Source organism: Hippoglossus hippoglossus, chromosome 17 (assembly GCF_009819705.1).
Source record: "Hippoglossus hippoglossus isolate fHipHip1 chromosome 17, fHipHip1.pri, whole genome shotgun sequence".
Lineage (NCBI taxonomy): Eukaryota > Metazoa > Chordata > Actinopteri > Pleuronectiformes > Pleuronectidae > Hippoglossus > Hippoglossus hippoglossus.
Genome location: NC_047167.1, coordinates 23748475 through 23767360, shown reverse-complemented (window position 1 = coordinate 23767360; position 18886 = coordinate 23748475). Strand labels below are relative to the sequence as shown.

Here is an 18886-nt window from a genome sequence, read left to right as displayed (position 1 = left end):
TCTGATGTCAGAAATGTCCAAAATATTCACTAATGAAATCTGACTGCAGTGTTGATCGCTGTGCTTCATCAGTAAATTGTCTAAATCAGTGATCACCAACCTTTTCGAGCCCAAGATCACTTTTTAATTCCAAACGTAAGCCGAGAGCTAAAACCCTGACACCTTCCAACAAACCCACTTAGGAGGGTCATATTTATTATTTTTTGCAATTTCTGTTGAAGGCTGAATGTACAAGAAATAAATATACACAAAGAGAGGCAGTTGTGCAACTTTTTCTATTCAATGACGATATTCAAATTAATATCAGTTCATATTTACAATGCAAAATATGTAGCTTCTCAGTTCCACATCATGTTCTGCAGAGGAGCTGCTACAGCAGCACAATGTTTTTACATATAGGCTTTGATTTGAATATGGCCACAAATATGATTATTGCCTTGTATGAAAGAAGTCCCTTGTACTCCAATAAATACCAGTACTACACAGTATGAAGCCGTGTGTAGTACTGCTCCTGCAAATATTTCACAATAAAAAAAACTTTTTAAACAAGGGAATGGATATCATTAACAAACTCTGGAGTGCTTTTATTTTGAAAAGGCTTACAGAAAGTGTTGCAACCATTTGTTTGTGACATAAATTCATCAGATAAACATTAAAACTCAGGTGAAAGATCATTTTCTCTGTTTATTCTGCTGTGAACCAAAATGTTTATCTGTCTATGACACAAATGTATTTACAACACTTTCCGAACCCGTTTCAAAGTAAAAGCACTCCAGCGTTTCACCTTCTGAATCCACTCATTTGTTCCAACGGGGCTTTGATTGTTATCCACAGACCGGAAGATGCTCGTCTTCAGACCGGAGAGTCCTGACATCTAGTCTCCTACATAATCCAACTTGTATTGAAGGAAATGCAGGAGATAAACCAGCAGCTCAGACGCCTGGTTAACCCTAACCCGGGGGGGGGGGGGTATATTCATTTAGACTGACATATTCATCAGGATGCAGCCAGGTCTCAGTGAGGGACAATAAATCTATTTTTTGATCTGAGACTATTTCATTAACTAAAATAGCCTTTGATGATAATGATCTTATGTTTAAAAGACCACATTTAAAAGTCTTTGTTTCTGTGATCTTCCCTGAAAAGACAGAGACTGAACATGAAAACTGAGGTTTGTGGAGTTTCAGGAGGAAACTGCCTCAGTTATTCTCTCACAGGAGTTTCACTTTGTCTCCATCAGCTTTGAATGAGATCCTGGAATGAAGACAAAAGAACCGACTGGATTTATTCTTTATTTCAACTTTCAGCTTCTTCACACATTAGATTTCAATGCTTTATACATATATAAGAGATTTAAATGAATAATCACATGTATAAGAAACACATGTGATGAGAGCTGCAGGACAAACCCTCAGGGACTCGATCAGGACACTGTCCAATGGAACTGCTGGTTCAGATCAGGAAAATCAAAAAGAACAGAAACGTACGCAGCAGCTGATCAATATGCCCGTTCACTAAATATGTAAATACAACGAGGACGAGTGGATTCACACTTTACACAGATGAGCCGTGATAAAAACAAACCAGGTTCCACATTTACAATGTGACCAAACATCCCATAACACTGATGCTCTGTAAATCCAACCAGAGTGCAGTTGGTCTGTTGGACATGTTGACGCTCTGAGTTCATTGATCACTTCATCAGTAAAGTCTGTTCAGTGACTCTTGTTCAGTGATTTCATGGACACACAATCAGTTTGTTTCACCTCCGTCTCACATGTGGAAAAGAAAAGAACAAATAATCATCTCATTGATGAGGATCAGGATCAACACAGGTTCTAAAACATCACACAACCTGATTTCTACTTTGATTCAGAAAACAACAGCAACATTAGATCTTTCAAACACATTCATGTCAGTGTAATTATAGATTTCTGTCTTTACAAAGTGAGAACTAAATATGTGTGATAAAGGAAGGTCAGTGTTTGATTGACAGCTGATCTCTGTGCGGAGCAGAAACGTCACCACGACGAACTTTGATCAACAAACATGGAGACAAAAGAAGTTAAAGATTTAAACACAGAATCTAAATCACTGCTTTTAATGACTCGAGTCTATATGAGTTCACACAACTCAGCTGTGGATCCACAATAACTAACCCTAACTCCAGCATAGAGAGGCTGAGTGAATGTGGTCTGGACTCTGTGGAGGAGAGTCATGGTGCCAGAGACTCTGTAGAAGGACAGAACACCTGCACTGGGATCCAGGTACACTCCTACTCTGGAGGACACAGGACCTGACACTGGGGTCATGATGCTGTTGTAATAAAAGTTATAACTGTTTCCATCACAATATAACATCCAAGATTTATCATTGAATCCAAATCTACATACATCTATGCTTCCTGCTCTGCTGATATTCTTGTATGTGACTGCTACACGAACTACTCCTCCCACCTTCACCCCCACCTCCACCTCCCAGTAACAACGTCCAGTCAGACTCTTTCTACTCAGGACCTGACAACAACCAGTGAATCTGTCTGGGTGATCAGGATAAGACTGTCTTTTACTCATATTTGTTACTTTTCTGTTTCCCTCAGATAATAACAGCTGTTTGTTTGCTGTGTTTGGATCCAGTGTGATTTCCTGTGAATATCTTAAGAAGTCAGCTCTGGTCTCTGGCTCTGGTTGTGGCAGTAAAACATCCACTTGAGACACAATCTGTAAAATCTCTGTCTCTGTCTCACTCAGAATGTCCTGTAGTCGACCTCTGACCTGGGACACAGCTGCTGTCACGTCCTCAAAGTACCTCAGAGGACGGATCCTGATGCTGGATGAGTGTGTAGATTCACTGAGTGGTGACAGTGAGGGGTAGTTGTGTAGAAACTGGTTGTGATCCTCTGTGTCTGAGAGCTGCTTCAGTTCATGGTCTTTCCTCTTCAGCTCAGTGATCTCCTGCTCCAGTCTCTCCTGAAGCTCTCTGACTCGACTCACTTCAGTTTCCTGCTGGGATCTGATCTGCTGCTTCACATCAGAGCTTCTTTTCTCCAGCAGACGGATCAGCTCAGTGAAGATCTTCTCACTGTCCTCCACTGCTTTATCAGCAGAGCCATTGACGGCCTCCTCCTCCTGTTGAAGCAGCTTCACATCTTTCTCTGTGTCCTGGACTCTCTGCTGGATTGTTTGTCTCCTCAGCCCGAGCTCTCTCTGCCTCTCAGTCCTTTCTGCTGCAGCTGACACTGTGTCGTGGTCTTTATGTTCATCCACAGAGCAGAGATAACAGATACACTGCTGATCAGTGCGGCAGAACATCTTCATCACCTCATCGTGACGAGAGCAGATGTTCTCCTGGAGCTTCTCCGAGGGCTCCACCAGCTTGTGCTTCTTAAATGGAGCTGACTGAAGATGAGGCTGGAGGTGTTTTTCACAATAAGAGGCCAAACAATTCAAACAGGACTTGAGAGCTTTCAGTTTTCTCCCAGTGCAGACATCACAGGCCACATCTTCAGGTCCAGCATAGCAGTGATCAGCAGGAGCAGCTTGGAGTCCAGTCTTCTTCAGCTCCTCCACTAAAACAGCTAACATGGTGTTTTTCCCCAGGACAGGCCTCGGTGTGAAGGTCTGTCTACACTGAGGGCAGCTGTAGCTTCCTCTCTCCTCCTCTTTGTCCCAGTGGGTGTTAATACAGCTCATACAGTAGCTGTGTCCACAGCCAGTAGTCACCGGATCCTTCAGTAGATCCAGACAGATCGAACAGCAGAACGTTTCTCTGTCCAGTTGATTTTCTTGCTGCTCCATTTCAGCTGGTGCCAGAGACTGTAGAACAGTTTCACTTCCTCTGAACAGATACAGATCTCTGCTCCTCCCCCTCTCGTTCACTCCCTGCAGTGACTCATCTCCCACAGTTCACAGCTTGTTGTTCACTGGTTCTTACACTTACACATCTGTGAAGGGAGGAGACACAGACACATCCTGACTGGGAGGAGCTGGTTGTGAGTTTTTATCTGTGTTATCACATTTCAAAGTGAATAGCTGCTCTGGGAACGGTCACATTCAGCTCACAACAGCACAGGTTGTAATATGAGTTTCCAGTAAAGTCATTAAAGTTCTTTAGTGAAATAAAAACAAAATCAGCGTTTTATATTTTGTCGTCTTTGATCGAGTGTTTCCTGAGGCCCAGTGACGAGCTGAGAGCAAAGTAACCACATGAACAAGCAGCAAGTTGCAGCTTAAAGTCTCAGTGAAGATTTAAATCTGAGTCTGTTTGTTCACTCCTGTAACACTGATGCTGCTTTCAGGGGCCACGAGGAGAAGAGAAGAGCTTCCACTCAACACATGTGATTCACATCAGCTTTCAGGCTGTAAACACAACATGGGAACATCAAGAGTAGATGAATGACTAATTACAAAGATGCTATGGCAAGAAAAGAGGAGGAGCACGCCACTGACTGATGAGATTAACAACCACATCATCACTGCTCACGATTTAAATTTCTTCTTCTCAGGGTTTTCCGCCGTAGACGGAGGCCTCGCAGCTCGCTGGCCCGCCTCCTCAGTGACGTCACAGAGAGCTGCCAGTCGTGGCTGGGTGAGAAAGTCTTCAGGGGCGTCTTCGGAACGGGACCAAACCAGAACCGGGACCAGGACCGAGAAGACGAGCGAGGTCACAACTGGGCCACGAGCAGCCAGCAGGTCCTCGGGCCGGACGAGTCCTCCTGGGTCGGATTGGGCAGCACTGAGCTGGAAGAGAGCCGCAGCTTCACATACGGTGAAGTTCAGCCCGACATGATTCGACATGGTTCATGAACCAAAACATTTCTAACAAGACATTTTCTCCTCTCAGACCCGACAGAGATCCCATTTTTTACTAATGCTGTGCATGAATTTGCATATCTTTGCATTTAAAGCTGCAAATGTTTTTATATGAATGATGGATCCGCTCCACTAAACCTTTAGCTTCTTTCAGCTCCTGGTTTTAGTTTTACAGCCAAAACTATGAGTCCGGACATTTTCTGAGGAGGTGGAGACTAAAAACGGAGCTAAAAGAGCGGGAACACTGGGCATGAACCCAGTTCTGTCACTGCCTGATGTGACAAACATGCAACTGTTTCATGTTGTTTCTTTTATCTGCTGCCCCCTGGTGGCCAACAGTCAATTCATGCAGCTTTAAATGATCAAAGTTGAATGTTTTTTTTCTATTCAACACTTTTTGAAGTTTCCTGAAAGACATTTAACATGAATTTTGATCTGATTGTTGTTACTGTACATGTTGTTAATGATCCTGTACATAATGTGAAATGTGATTCTCTTCTTGTGACAGCACTTATTATAACTGTTCATTTGAATTCCCCTCTTCTGTATCCATGTAAAGTCTCTGTGCTGAAAACCGTAAACTACATTTTAATTTGAAATTGAAACAATTCTGATGTCAGAAATGACCAAAATATTCACTAATGAAATCCGACTGCAGTGTTGATCGCTGTGCTTCATCAGTAAATTGTCTAAATCAGTGATCACCAACCTTTTCGAGCCCAAGATCACTTTTTAATTCCAAACGTAAGCCGAGAGCTAAAACCCTGACATCTTCCAACAAACCCACTTAGGAGGGTCATATTTATTATTTTTTGCAATTTCTGTTGAAGACTGAATGTACAAGAAATAAATATACACAAAGAGAGGCAGTTGTGCAACTTTTTCTATTCAATGACGATATTCAAATGAATATCAATTCATATTTACAATGCAAAATATGTAGCTTCTCAGTTCCACATCATGTTCTGCAGAGGAGCTGCTACTGCAGCACAATGTTTTTACATATAGGCTTTGATTTGAATATGGCCACAAATATGATTATTGTCTTGTATGAAAGAAGTCCCTTGTACTCCAATAAATACCAGTACTACACAGTATGAAGCCGTGTGTAGTACTGCTCCTGCAAATATTTCACAATCAAAAAAACTTTTTAAACAAGGGAATGGATATCATTAACAAACTCTGGCGTGCTTTTATTTTGAAAAGGCTTACAGAAAGTGTTGCAACCATTTGTTTGTGACATAAATTCATCAGATAAACATTAAAACTCAGGTGAAAGATCATTTTCTCTGTTTATTCTGCTGTGAACCAAAATGTTTATCTGTCTATGACACAAATGTATTTACAACACTTTCCGAACCCGTTTCAAAGTAAAAGCACTCCAGCGTTTCACCTTCTGAATCCACTCATTTGTTCCAACGGGGCTTTGATTGTTATCCACAGACCGGAAGATGCTCGTCTTCAGACCGGAGAGTCCTGACATCTAGTCTCCTACATAATCCGACTTGTATTGAAGGAAATGCAGGAGATAAACCAGCAGCTCAGACGCCAGTAGCGGACACACAGCGCGTGTGAACAACAGACAACCGACACACAGACAACCGACACACAGACAACCGACACACAGCTGATCTGCGGCGCGACGACAGACAGAGTCCAGAGAGTCGGGGATCGACAGTGAAGACTGGCAGATCGACCGGTAGATCGCGATCGACGGGTTGGCGACCACTGCTCCACATTGTGCTGCTTTGCCGTCGTAACAGTTGCCCCGCAAATGAGACACACACATTTTTCTTTCACTGTCGTAAAAAATAACTCTTCCTCCCAATCATTATGAAAATAGAATGTTTTCTTTCGCTTTTCTGCCATGTTTTCTTTAGTTTGGGGGTAAAAACCACATCTAGCTCGCCATCGTTGCTGGTCCCGCTAGCTTGTCTCAGCATAGAGTGAGATGGCAGTTTGACTTTTTTTTAATTTCAAATTTCAGTTTTTCTTTTTCTTTTTTTAATTTAGAGCAATTTAGAGCCTGCGGGCAACCAGGGGCCCACGGGAACCGTGTTGGCTACCTCTGGTCTAAATCAACAAACAGTAGTAGTTTCTCTGTTGGCCTTTTGATGGCGCCGGGTTTTAGGATTTAACATTTACAGTACTTGGCGCATTGTTTTGTTTTATCTAAGTTAAAGTCAGAGTTTATCATGTATTAAAACCTTGTTAAAAGGAAACCAGTGTATTTCTGTGACCTCTGTACTTCAGTTCCTCCAGAATGTCCATCGCCCCCTTGTGGCTGGCAGCAATACAGGTCATTAACCCAGCCTCCTCCATGTTAGCTGATGGGATCAAACTAAAACAATCAAAGTAGACGTTAAATAAATGTTTCTGTCAGTTCATGTTGTTCTTATTTCACCGATGTTTGTTCAAGTGTTTCTGATCAGTTGATATAAAACAGGCTGAGATTTCATGATTGACAGCTGAGACTGACTCCTGATAGGTAGATCATGTGCATGGGCGGGACCTTGGTACAGCGGCTCGATCCCCCGATCACCGCTGCACAGACTGACTCAAAATGACGCCATCAGGGCCGACTCGGGTCGGATAGCGATCTGATCCCACCAGAAAACCACATGTTGATACCAGATCTGAAATCCAGCTCCACAGATGCTCAGCAGCTGTTCAGGTCTGGTCTGTTGTTTTGTCCATTCACTGCACGTGTGGCTCCACTGGGATCTGACCCCTGACCTCTAACCCCCCCACCATCATTGTCCCTGTAATGTCGGCGGCCCTCGTTTGTCTCCTGCATGGACAGTGATGTGTCGTCGCAGGTGGCTGCCTGATATAAACGTCTTGCCACAGTACAAACACCTGAACTGTTTACAGTCTGTGTGGACGGTCATGTGGACCTTCAGAGAGCCCGACTGAGCGAAGCGTTTGCCGCAGTGCACGCAGCCGTAGCGTTTCTCTCCGGTGTGGACGCTCTGGTGGCGTTTCAAGTTGCTGGAGTCGGAGAAGCGCTTGCCGCATAGCGAGCAGACAAATGGCTTCTCGCCGGTGTGGACCCTCATGTGGGTCTTTAGATTCTTCAGGCAGGCCAGAGTTTTACCGCAGCAGTTACACACAAACGACTTCCCCCCGCCGTCCTCTCCGCTCTGGACGGCAACTCTGCTGACCCGACCCTGATGTCTCCACCTGTCCCTCCTGATGAAAGCAGCCCGTCTCTCCGTCACCTCTGTTCTCACTGGCTGTTGAGGCTTGTCTGTGGCTAGTGGCGCCCTCTGCTGGTTGTCTATGAACACTGCGGGCTGCTGGAGCTCTGCTGCAGACGGGCTCGTCTCACTGCCGTTGAAAGTAAAGCTGCTGCTGCTGCCCGAATCGGAAACACTCAACTCACTGGTGTTCAACACGTACGAGCAGCCGGGATTCTCCCTCGGAGGATTCTGGGTAGCGCGGGGGCCATGTTGGAGCTGTGGCTCGTACATCAGACATTCATAACTGCCGGCTTCGAGCCCCCGGCTGGTGTTCGGGGTGTTTGGGCCTTCGCCTGCCGCTTCCTGTTCGGTCAGCGGGTGCAAAGGTTCTGTCTCCGTCTTCTGTTCTTCAACAACACGACAAAAAACAGCTGAAGAGAAAGAGAATCAGAATATCACAGATTACATTTATCCCCAAGTGGACGTTTACCAGTTTTAAATGTTGACCCTACAGGAAGTGAACCTGGCCAGCTCCACCTTCACAATAAAACTATACAACTAAAGATCTGTTGCCCTTGTCTGGAATCAAAGTTTTCCTTAGAATCCATAGTTTTCCCAATTTCTAGTTAAGTTCAAATAGAATTGGAATCTCATATGTTCTATTACAATATGATTTTCTTGTGTGTAGAGAATGTGCTTCCCTTTGTGTCGGTGTAGGGAGCGCTTGATTCGAGTCCTCACAGCAAAATGCTCTGCATGGAAGGTTATGAGGAGTATGGTTATGGAAGTAATTGTTTGTAAAGATGGTTTCTGTCATTTCAGGTCCTTCTTATGTTTTTTCAAGTTGTTTCTGATCAGTTTGGTTTTAATTCCTTTTTCATGATATAAAAACGGGCTGAGACGTCATGATTGACAGCTGAGACTGACACCACGGCACAGACTGACTCCTAATGACGTCATCACCCCAATATGGCGACACGTACAACTGGAGGAAGTGGAGAAGTCGTCCATCTTTATCTACAGTCATAGGATGCATGTTCCCCGTCGATGTATTCAAACTGAACTCACTGCTCTGCTCGGACTGGGACCAGGACTCGTCATCGCTGTCGTCCTCCACTTTGATCACCGCCATCGTCAGGACGACCGATTCAACAGCAGCAGGCTGCGATCAGCGGAGAGAGGGATGAGAAACGGATGAAGGACGGTGTCAGGAGAGGAGGAGGTGAAGAAGGAACTCTGCTACCTACCGTTACTGGAGCGGCGTCCTGTCCAGAGTCAGGGAGCGCTTCCTGAGGAGCCCCCCCCGACACCACCACTTCACCTGGAAGACAGTTTCAGTGAAGTTTGAACGTGAGGGAAACAACTGATTCCAAACAAAGTTACTGAGAAATTAAGCATCATTCGTTTTTTTGTCCCTTTTCATTTATGTTCACTTTTTAATGGTTATTGTCCCACAATGCAATGCACACAGGAAGCGAAGGAGCTCGTCTTAAAGGAAGAGAGAATGTGTGATACAACAGGGTAAGTTCACTGCATTTATATTATTATTATATAACGATAAATGATATCATTCGCAGTGTTTCATATGAAATAGAGACAACAAGATATTTGTGTTGAAAAAGATCCACAGCTTTTAACTGGGTCTCGTGTTCTTCTTCAGCAGAGGAACTTCAACCCAGGACATCAAATTAACCATACGAACAATATTCACTTTTTTCTCTCACGCTGCTCATCCTCCTACCTTGTGTCGTCTTTACAATGTTAGCTAACATTTTTGTGACTGTTTAGCGTAGAGAAAAATTAACGTTTTTTAAACATCTATTTTTGCACTACTTTTCTGACCAACATGCAGTTTTTCCGGAAGCTACGCAAACACGACTGAGTGTCGCTCTATCCACTGCGTATTGAAATTAGCGTTTGTTGTTGGTTGGAAACCTATGTCAAGGTGCATTACCGACTTTGTTTTATGTTTTTTAACAGTTTTGAAGGTTGTGTAATGTTTATTTAGCAACACTTTTTTTGTATTTGTTTTTCTGCAACGGTTTGTAACTTTTTTTGGCAACTATTTCTAGCGTGTTTTATTTAAACGTTTTTTTCGAACGTTTTTAACGTCTTTTTTTCTAACGGTTGTTAGCGCGTTTTTCTCCTAACGGATTTTAACGGTTACCTGCTGGTGCTCGGTTCCCCCTCGGGTCGTTGCCTTGGTGACGAGCAGGCGGCTGCGCTCGAGCGCGGCCTCTCGCGTGCGGCAGCGCGGCGCCGCTGGCGGCCACGGCGGCGCGCAGTGCGGTCGCGCGGGCGGCGCGCAGCTCCACGAGCCGCAGCTTCCTGCGCAGAGCCTCGTTTTCTTTGCGGCTCCGCGAGATCTCGAGCTGCAGCAGCGAGTAGCCGCCGTCCACCAGCTCGCAGATCTCCGCCACCGCCGCGTTCGCCAGCACCTCCATGATGGCGGCCAGCTGCGCGTGCAAGGCGGCGGACATGTCTCAACCCTGCGCGTGCGTCGTCGTCTCCACGCGATCCAAATGCTCAGGCTCGTGACGGTTACAGAGCACGAGACCACACGCGCTCGCTGTGCGTGAGTGATGTGGAGGTTTGTTCCCACCCGGCGTGAACGGATCCGACTTAAACCCGGAAGTGACGCGGCGGACACAAACAAAACACTCGATCACTACGGAAGCCGAGTCAGAGTGCGCATGTGCGAAAAAAACACGTCTCACCTGAACGTGTCAAATACCAAGTGACGTCATTCTCACGTCGGATCCGAAGTCATGATCGTTTTCGACAAATAATCGTTCGTCTGGAAAAATGTTTGAAAATAGAAAAAAACATGTTTTCTATAACATGTGCTTACTGTCATTAAGGAAAACATGTAGAAATTAAGAGTTAGGAAACAAGATCATTTGGGTTATTTAACTTTTTATTAATTACTTATTTTCGTTTTGTGATCATGTCTTATAGTTTCCCACGTCTTAGTCGTATCTATATCTATATAAATATACATTTTATCCCATTTTGTGTGGAACAGTCAAGTTCCAAAATAAAGCACAGGCCTCTAACATGAAAGTGTTAACCACACATCTTGCACCGAGAATCATACTTCATGAAATTTAAAGTTTAAACCGAGACACCGTCAGTAGTTTATTATCTGATCAGCTGGAAACAAATTCAAACTTATTTTTAGAGCGAATTATCTCATCACAATAAAACAAAACACTTTTCTCCTTTGATTTCTCTGGAAAACAGTTTAATCGTACAAGAAAAAAAGATTAAAATAAAATTACTGCTTCAACAAAGTTTAATAAACTACAACATTGGACATTTTTATATCTTAAATTCCTCAAGAGAAATTAGAATTCACCTTCAACAAACCCATTAACCAATACAAAACGATTCCACACTTTTATTAACAGGAAAGGCCGACTGCATTTATGTGTTTAGCTCTTTACACAACCATCAGCCTTTTTTATAAAACACTGATCTGTACACAAAAGTTAAACTTTGAAGTGTCACTCTAAAATAAGAATGAGATACTCTAAACTGGGGATTCTTTTCTAAAATAATTCTATAAAACAAATGGGGTGCTGTGGCTGAGGGGTAGAGCGATCGTCCTCCAGCCAGAAGAATGGTGGTTCGATCCCTGCATGCCGAAGTGTCCTTGGGCAAGATGCTGAACCCTGACTGGCCCCTCATAAATGTTGAATGCACTAATTGTAAGTCGCTTTGGATAAAAGCATCAGCTAAATAACATGTAATTTCATAAAAATCAATCATTCAGTCATCATCGTGTTAAAAGACATAACAAAATTATAACAATTATTTCTTCATGATCCCAAATGATTATTAGGTGAAAACCGCCGGGGCTCATTTTGCTCCTGCACCATTCAATAACTGAACGTTGTATTTACAGAACACACTCATTCCCTTTGACGGTTGGGTGACATTTCTTCATGTGTAACTTGAGGCTGTACTTGACGATGAAGCTCCTGGAGCAGAACGTGCACGCGTACGGCCGCTCTCCGGAGTGAACGCTCAGATGCGACTTCAGGTGCGCCGACTGGGTGAACTTCTTGCCGCACTGACAGCAGCTGAACGGCCTCACTCCCGTGTGGATTCGCATGTGAACGTCTAGGTTCTGGGACGTCGCGTACGTCTTGTTGCACATGGAGCATATGAAGCGCTTCCCTAAGCAGTCGCTGCTCGGCTGCCCGACCTGGGATGGACCTGACGGGTCCCTGTAGAGGGCGTAGTTCATCATGTCAGCGTCCTCATACTCAAACGCAGAGTTGCTGCTCTCAGAGAGTTGGCAGTCTGTGGAGGTTGATCCCGAAACGCTGATCAGCTTCAGCCCGAAACCATCAACATCCACGTTTTCATTCTGGTGAAACTGAGGAAACGGCATCTGACTCTTTGAGTGTTTGGACCACGTGAGACTGAGATCCATTTCCCCTCTGTTGGTCGGAGACTCGATCAGAGAGCCGCTCCCAAAATAAGTCTGTCTGTTTGAGCTCGGAGAAATCATCGAGCACTCCTGATGGACCAGGTGGACGTCTGGGTCCATTTGTGAGGAGTCAGCCTTCACCTCCTCGCCGCCAAACTGACCGGAGCAGCCCGGCTCGCTGCGAGGGGAGTCCAGAGTGTAGACGACCACGCTCGTCTTCGGCGTCCCCGCGGTCAGTTTGGAAGTTTTCAGTGTGAGCTGCTCGGAGGACGACTGCTTCTCCGCCTCTTCGTGTCCCGGCCAGCGTCTCTTCACGCTTCGGCTGACCGGAGTCGAAATGGCAGCCTCTCTGGTCACAGCCATCGTTTTGTTATCTGAAGGGTAAAAAATGTATTGTTCACCATTGCTTTATAAAAAAATACGAAAAGTCATCATCCTTCTTTGAATTTGCCGTCTTTTGGTATATATCCATAAACTCCCTACGGACAACCTGCATGTACCTTCGTCAAAGGTGTCGTTACTGTCCGAGTCTTCATCTTTGATCAACACCACCTCTGTAAGCTGTGGAGGATGAACAACCGGATAAATTATGTCACATTTGTTATATCTGGACATTTGCAATAAAGTTTATTAAAATACATTTTAACAGGATAAAATGTCCACTGAGCTCTGATTGGCTGAACTCATCCTTAAGGTTCATTCAAATTTTGAGAAAATTGACTAACAAAAACAAGCTGCAGCCAAATGATTCACTAATAAACTAGAATGTTCCTCAGCTCATTCCTCCACAGAGACTCCACAGTCCTTTAAATTCAATCAAGTAGTTATCACTACTTTTTAAACCAATTTAAGCCGTTTTCAGACTTGAGCTCCAGGTGGAATCCAGAGACTCGTCTCCAGAGACTCGTCTCCAGAGCTTCTCCAGAGTTTGTGTTCCACAGCTGAACAACACAGCATCAGATCCTCCTCCTGGTTCAGGTGAGAGGGGGGGCAGCCGGGTGCAGCAGACAGAGACAGGAAGTGACGTGTTACCTCTGCTGCAGAGGTCACGTGATCATGTTTACATCACCTGACACCTTCAGCTCTGATCACCAGGAACTCTCCTCACATCTTCCTCTGTGTCTTCATCGTGTGAGTCAGCACTTCTTCACCAGAGAATTGTTTGAGTTTCTTCATGTTTGTGTCACGTGTTAGAAGCTCCTCCCCCCCCACTCACTCAGTGAATTTGATGTGTTGTGCTATTGTTTGTATTATATTGTGTGTTTATCTTTGTATAGTCTTGTGTTGTCCTCTTATCCTGACCTGCTAACAGGCTACATGTGAAGTAGCTTGAAGCTAGTATCTGGTACACTGCTCCCTTAATGGGGATCATGTTTTTGTAAGAATGTATCTTAGATTATTTACAACATAATGCTGATGAGCGCTGTTCTACCCCCCCCCCCCCCGCTGTGTGCTCACCTCCTCCCGCTGAAGCCCCGCGGCTCCTCCGTCCCGCCGCGGAGGTGTCCCCGCCTCATGGGACACCTCCGCGGCCGCTTCGACCTCCGGCTCCGCCGCCTTCCCCCCGCCGCCGCTGCCCCGGACCACGATGGACTCGATGAGGTGCAGCTTCTGCTTCAGGTCCTCGTTCTCCCGGTGGCTGCGGCTGATCTCCAGATGCAGCTCCGCGTAGCCCTCGTCCACCAGCTCGCAGATCTCCGCCACCGCCGCCGCGGTCAGCGCGGCCATGATGGCGGACAGCTGCTCCTGCAGCGCTTTGCTGGCGAGAGCGGACATCCCGCCGCTCCGGGGGAAACCAGGCCGAGCTGCCGCTGCTCCTCACCGGCCCGACAGCCGCTGGACGAGCCGCACCGAGAACCGTCAGGACACCGACACCGTCCGGTCCGTCCGCATGAAACTACAAAGAACTACAGCTGACGGCGTTTCCTGTTTCCGCCCATCACACGTCCGGAGACTTCAAAATAAGAGCCCGCTGCTGTCCAGTCAAGTTAGTTTACTAAGATCAAGTCAATTTGCGGAAGTCAAGTTATTCTAGATATAAATAATTACATTAAAATAATTATACATATTTATTAAGAAAATTAAATGGTAAATTTAAAAAGAGATAGAACGATAGGAAGTAAAACGAATGAATCCGCCTGTGAGTGTTTCAGTGGTGGAGCTTCCTGGTTCTTCTCCACTCTGTGCAAATGAGGAGGCAAATCAAACATTTGCTTCCTGTGGCGAGAAAAATCCCAGCGAGGCTTCACTTGTAGTTTTGAACCCTCTCCGGACTTTGTGTGTCCTGACGCTTCTATGTGTGTGACAATGTCCACACAATGTCCAACAGAAACACAAACACTGTCCACACAACAGAAACACAATCAACCCACACTGCTTCCACTGTTTTCTCATTCACACATTGTTCAAACACACAAACGACAGATTTACTGCTTTTACTTTGTCCTATGTGATAATAAACTGAATTCATGTCTCGTTGGACGTGGAACTTGTATTTTCAGATATTTCATAAATCAAACAAATTATTTTGTATTACACAGAAACTGTTCATTTCAGTTTGCTCACGTTTTATTCCAGATAAACACCCAGTGAACATTCACATGCTTCTTCTACAGGAATCTGTTTTCCTCCGGCAGCTCTCGATCCTGACGTCCTGACGGGATCTGAACACACTCCACAGTCTTTATGAGGTAAGAATTGATCAAGATCAAATTTCAGTCAATGTTCTGTTTCCGAGGCAGATCAGAGTTAAAAATAACTAAAGCCTAAATTAAACGGTCACAACTATTGATCAGTTTTTCTATGTAAAAGCACCAGTTCTTCTCAAAACTCTGTAAAAAGCCTTCAACTTGAGAGAGTTCTGTTTAAACGAGCAGTGACGTTGTGGTCCATCACAGTTTACGGTAGTTTCCTCAGAACCATCGGTGCATATTTCAGCGGATCACGGCAGGATGTTGAGCAGCGGCGGCTCCCTGCTCGGCCGGGTGGTGTTTCTGCTGATGGATCCTGAGGTTCTGCTTCCCGGCGAATCTTTTCCCACAGTGCTCGCAGGCGAACGGCCGCTCTCCGGTGTGGACGCTCTGGTGCGTCTTCAGGTGACCCGACTGCGTGAAGCGCTTCCCGCACTGAGCACAGCTGTACGGCCGCTCGCCTGTGTGGACGCGAACATGTGTCTCCAGGCTCCGTGATGACGTGAAGCATTTCCCGCAGTAGCTGCAGATGAAGCGTCTGTCCCTGCAGTACCTGTTCAGGTCCAGAGGGTCCAGTCTGGAGCTGCCTAGGCCCAGTGTCAAGGGGAAGCCTGCAGCGTTCAAGTCGCACACTTTGTCCATGAGTGTCGGCCGGTGGTCCGGTTTGAGATACGGCCGATGTGGGACGGGCACCATGCTCGGGAGGCCCTGCCCAGGCCACGAGGAGCAGAGGTCCAGCTCTGTGTCGTAGGGGAGGGAGCTGATCAGAGACACGCCCCGCTTCAGCTCAGAGGTCCCAGGCAGCGAGGCAGGACTTTCCCCAGCCCCGAGCAAGAAGGGCTTCCTCAACGAGGCCGCGGACAGAGCTTCACAGTCCGACTCTGATGCCAGGTCAAACACCATGTCCGATGAGCTGCTCTCAGTGACCTCCGCGGGACCCGGAGAGCCCGGCGCACTGAGGGAATCTCTGTGGTCGACTGGTGGTTCTGACGTTCCGTTACTGGTCTGATCCCACAACCTCATGTCCGAGGTGGAGATCATCATCCCAGAGGGTCCCTCGTCACTGTCATCTGCTGCTGAGGGCTGCACCTCGGCCCCTGCAGACAAACACAGCAATGCACATTCAACAGAAGACACCAGTTTAAAAACACAACCCCACTTAGAAAGAATGAAAACAGCTGGAGTCTGTTTTGAGTGACATAGAATGGGCGACATTTTACTTTGCTTTCTAATTTGAATTATTACTTGACAAGGTTTCGATGCTCTAATGTTCAGAGAACTGAACTGATCCATAAACTGATCACTATCTTGTGCTGTTCTTTCCCGAGGGATAAAAAAACCCTCTTCATCTGCTTCGTTAACATCTGTGATAGTGCTTTTATTTTGAAGCCTGATGGATCATCAGTGTCTCCTCTTACCGCCCTTGTTGAGCAGCACTTCTTCTCCCTCATCATCGTCGTCCACGTCTGTTTTCGCCGCTTCCTCCTTTATCAGAACCACGTCCTGATCGTTTGGGTCCTCGGCAGCTGCAGACGGATCCTGAGCGGCGGAGACGACAGAGAAACAAACCGATTGGTCAATAAAATGTCATAAAAAACAGTAAAAAGAAAATGGCGTCACAGTGGCTCCACCAGCCCACAGCCTGAAGGTTTTAATCCTGGTTCGTTCAGAGTTTGCATTTTTATAGGTGTGTGTCGGTTTCCTCCCACAGCCCAGACCGACTGGGGTGAGGTTAACTGAGGACTCTCATCACACCTGGTATCAACATCTGTCCTGAGAGATCCGACCCCAAGGGGTCAGCTCAACGTTCGCTCGGTGTTAAAAGACGTCCTGAGAGCAGATCTCACTTCCTGCTTTACATGAAAAAAAACACGCATGTTCTCAAAGACCACGTGATGTCGTTTTAACGCAGTCTGAGTTTACAGATGTGTGTGATGACAACGTGTTTGTTTCGATGTGTGTGTGCGTGTGTCGGCGCCTCTGAGCTGTGACTCATGGAGGAAACATGGGTGAAACTTTGTCTCACCTCCGTCGCCACGTCCACTTCTGCTGTCGCCTCTAAAGCAGGAAACCTGCTGCGTCGCTTGAGGCTGGAGGCTCTCGGCCGCTTGGTGCTCACTCCCGTCGGTAAGACTCGTTCTGGATGAGAAACAGAAACACAGTTTACAGCAGAGAGGTTTGAATGCAGCAAAACAACTAATGCTCCAGCTGAAGCTACTTCCACCAAACTGTCAATCAAACCACAACGCTGGAACGTTTATTCTGGTTTTAACCACAACTCTGCTACTCCTCGTGTCTTCACCAAAAAATGTGTTTGCACTTATCGACTGTGACACTTTTAACGAATTGATTTCTGTGATTAATTAGAACATAATTTTATCCCAAATAAAAATATGAATCCTCCCCTCTCTGCGGCAGCTTCACTCTTCTACAGGACTCTGGATTGTCTCTGTGGGGATTTCTGCTCCTTCACCCAGGAGATGTTTGTGAGGTCTGGTGCTGGACCCGAGGGCTCAGACTCTTCTGGTTCAGGGACGGGGTTGAGGTCAGGGCTCTGTGGGACCAGTCCAGCTCTTCCACACCAAACTCACCCAGCCGAGCCCAACGGACCCGAGTCCTGCTGGAACGCAACACCTCCACAAACTGTTCCACAAAGGTGGAACCACATGAAGGTCCAGAACGTCCTGGTCAGCTGCAGCACTAAGATTTACCTTCAGGGGACCCCAGGTCCACCCAACGGGACTGAATCAAACACCTGAGTCTGAGGGGGTGCGTCCCAATACTTGTGTCCGTGTATGTGTTGTGATCTGACGCAATACAAATAAAGTGTGAACACGTGATTCCAGTGCCGAGCCCAGACGGTTAAACCGAGCACCTCCACCACCGGGGACCGGGACTCACCGGCACCGACGTCCAGCAGCCCCCCGCCGGCCTCCCCCTCCGGCCCGCAGTACCCCAGCATCGCGACGCTGCCGCGGTGGCTCCGGGCGACGATGCTCTCGATCATCTCCAGCTTCCTCCGCAGCGCCTCGTTCTCCCGGTGGCTGCGGCCGAGCTCCAGCTGCAGCCCCGCGTAGCCGTCGTCCACCAGCTCGCAGATCTCCGCCACCGCCGCTTTGGCCAGAGTCTCCATGATGGACGTCAGCTGGGAGTGAAACGCCTGGTAGCTCGCCATGATGAGCGGAGGACAACCACCGACAACCACCGACACAGCTCAGATTAACATCGGGAAAACGCTGCGAGCTGAGGGGGGAGAGCAGCGCGAGGGGACCCGGTGTCTGTGCACCGAGCGGGGTGGGGGGGGGCGGCTGTCCGGTGGAGAGACGCTGCTGTTTGTTGTCGGTGGCTGGTCTCCTCCAGGAAGACACTTCCGGAACGCTACTTTCAAAATAAAAGAGCAATCACGACATGGTGCATTCACGTGCCGCTTGTAAAAGATTTAGATTAAAAAGAGAAACGTCACCGAACAAATGATTCCGTTCATTTCCCCTTTTATCCATCATCTTGGAAGGAATTGGTTTGGATGGCACAATTTAAACAGTGTGGAAAGAAATAATGTTTCTCTTTATTCTACTGTTACTGAAAAGATAAGATAAGATAAGATAAAACAAGTTAAAATAAGATAGGATAAGATAGTAAAGGTTTTAATAAGATAAGATAAGATAAAACAAGATAGGATAAGATAGTAAAGGTTTTAATAAGATAAGATAAGATAATATAAGATAAAATAAGATAATAAAGGTTATAATAAGATAAGATGAGATA

General features: G+C 46.2%; 4 protein-coding genes across 6 annotated transcripts; all 4 read right to left on the bottom strand.

The window, feature by feature from the left end:
- Positions 1 to 1983: 1983 nt before the first annotated feature.
- LOC117778537 (tripartite motif-containing protein 16-like) lies at positions 1984 to 3797 on the bottom strand. The gene has a single exon (XM_034614228.1). It carries the CDS (start codon positions 3795 to 3797, stop codon positions 2115 to 2117), a length of 1683 nt encoding a protein of 560 aa, XP_034470119.1. The 3' UTR covers positions 1984 to 2114.
- Positions 3798 to 6999: 3202 nt separating this feature from the next.
- On the bottom strand, positions 7000 to 10633 carry LOC117778552 (sal-like protein 3). Its single transcript, XM_034614252.1, has 4 exons — positions 10161 to 10633; positions 9241 to 9314; positions 9062 to 9155; positions 7000 to 8424 (listed from the first exon to the last, which is right to left on the bottom strand). Exons 1-4 carry the CDS (start codon positions 10471 to 10473, stop codon positions 7565 to 7567), a joined length of 1341 nt encoding a protein of 446 aa, XP_034470143.1. The 5' UTR covers positions 10474 to 10633; the 3' UTR covers positions 7000 to 7564.
- Positions 10634 to 11272: 639 nt separating this feature from the next.
- Positions 11273 to 14360, bottom strand: LOC117778554 (zinc finger protein interacting with ribonucleoprotein K-like). Its single transcript, XM_034614255.1, has 3 exons — positions 13890 to 14360; positions 12932 to 12992; positions 11273 to 12805 (listed from the first exon to the last, which is right to left on the bottom strand). Exons 1-3 carry the CDS (start codon positions 14205 to 14207, stop codon positions 11895 to 11897), a joined length of 1290 nt encoding a protein of 429 aa, XP_034470146.1. The 5' UTR covers positions 14208 to 14360; the 3' UTR covers positions 11273 to 11894.
- Positions 14361 to 14981: 621 nt separating this feature from the next.
- On the bottom strand, positions 14982 to 18652 carry LOC117778549 (zinc finger protein 467-like). Of its 3 annotated transcripts, none has more exons than XM_034614249.1 (5): positions 18023 to 18652; positions 17148 to 17260; positions 16540 to 16660; positions 15982 to 16218; positions 14982 to 15945 (listed from the first exon to the last, which is right to left on the bottom strand). In XM_034614249.1, the coding sequence occupies exons 1-5, from the start codon at positions 18294 to 18296 to the stop codon at positions 15365 to 15367; spliced, it is 1326 nt and encodes a 441-aa protein (XP_034470140.1). In that variant the 5' UTR covers positions 18297 to 18652; the 3' UTR covers positions 14982 to 15364. The 3 variants fall into 3 exon arrangements, with proteins under 3 accessions (XP_034470140.1, XP_034470138.1, XP_034470139.1); XM_034614247.1 differs by having other exon boundaries at positions 14982 to 16218; positions 18023 to 18305; positions 18383 to 18430; XM_034614248.1 differs by having other exon boundaries at positions 14982 to 16218; positions 16540 to 16662; positions 17171 to 17260; positions 18023 to 18651.
- Between the last annotated feature and the right edge of the window lie 234 nt (positions 18653 to 18886).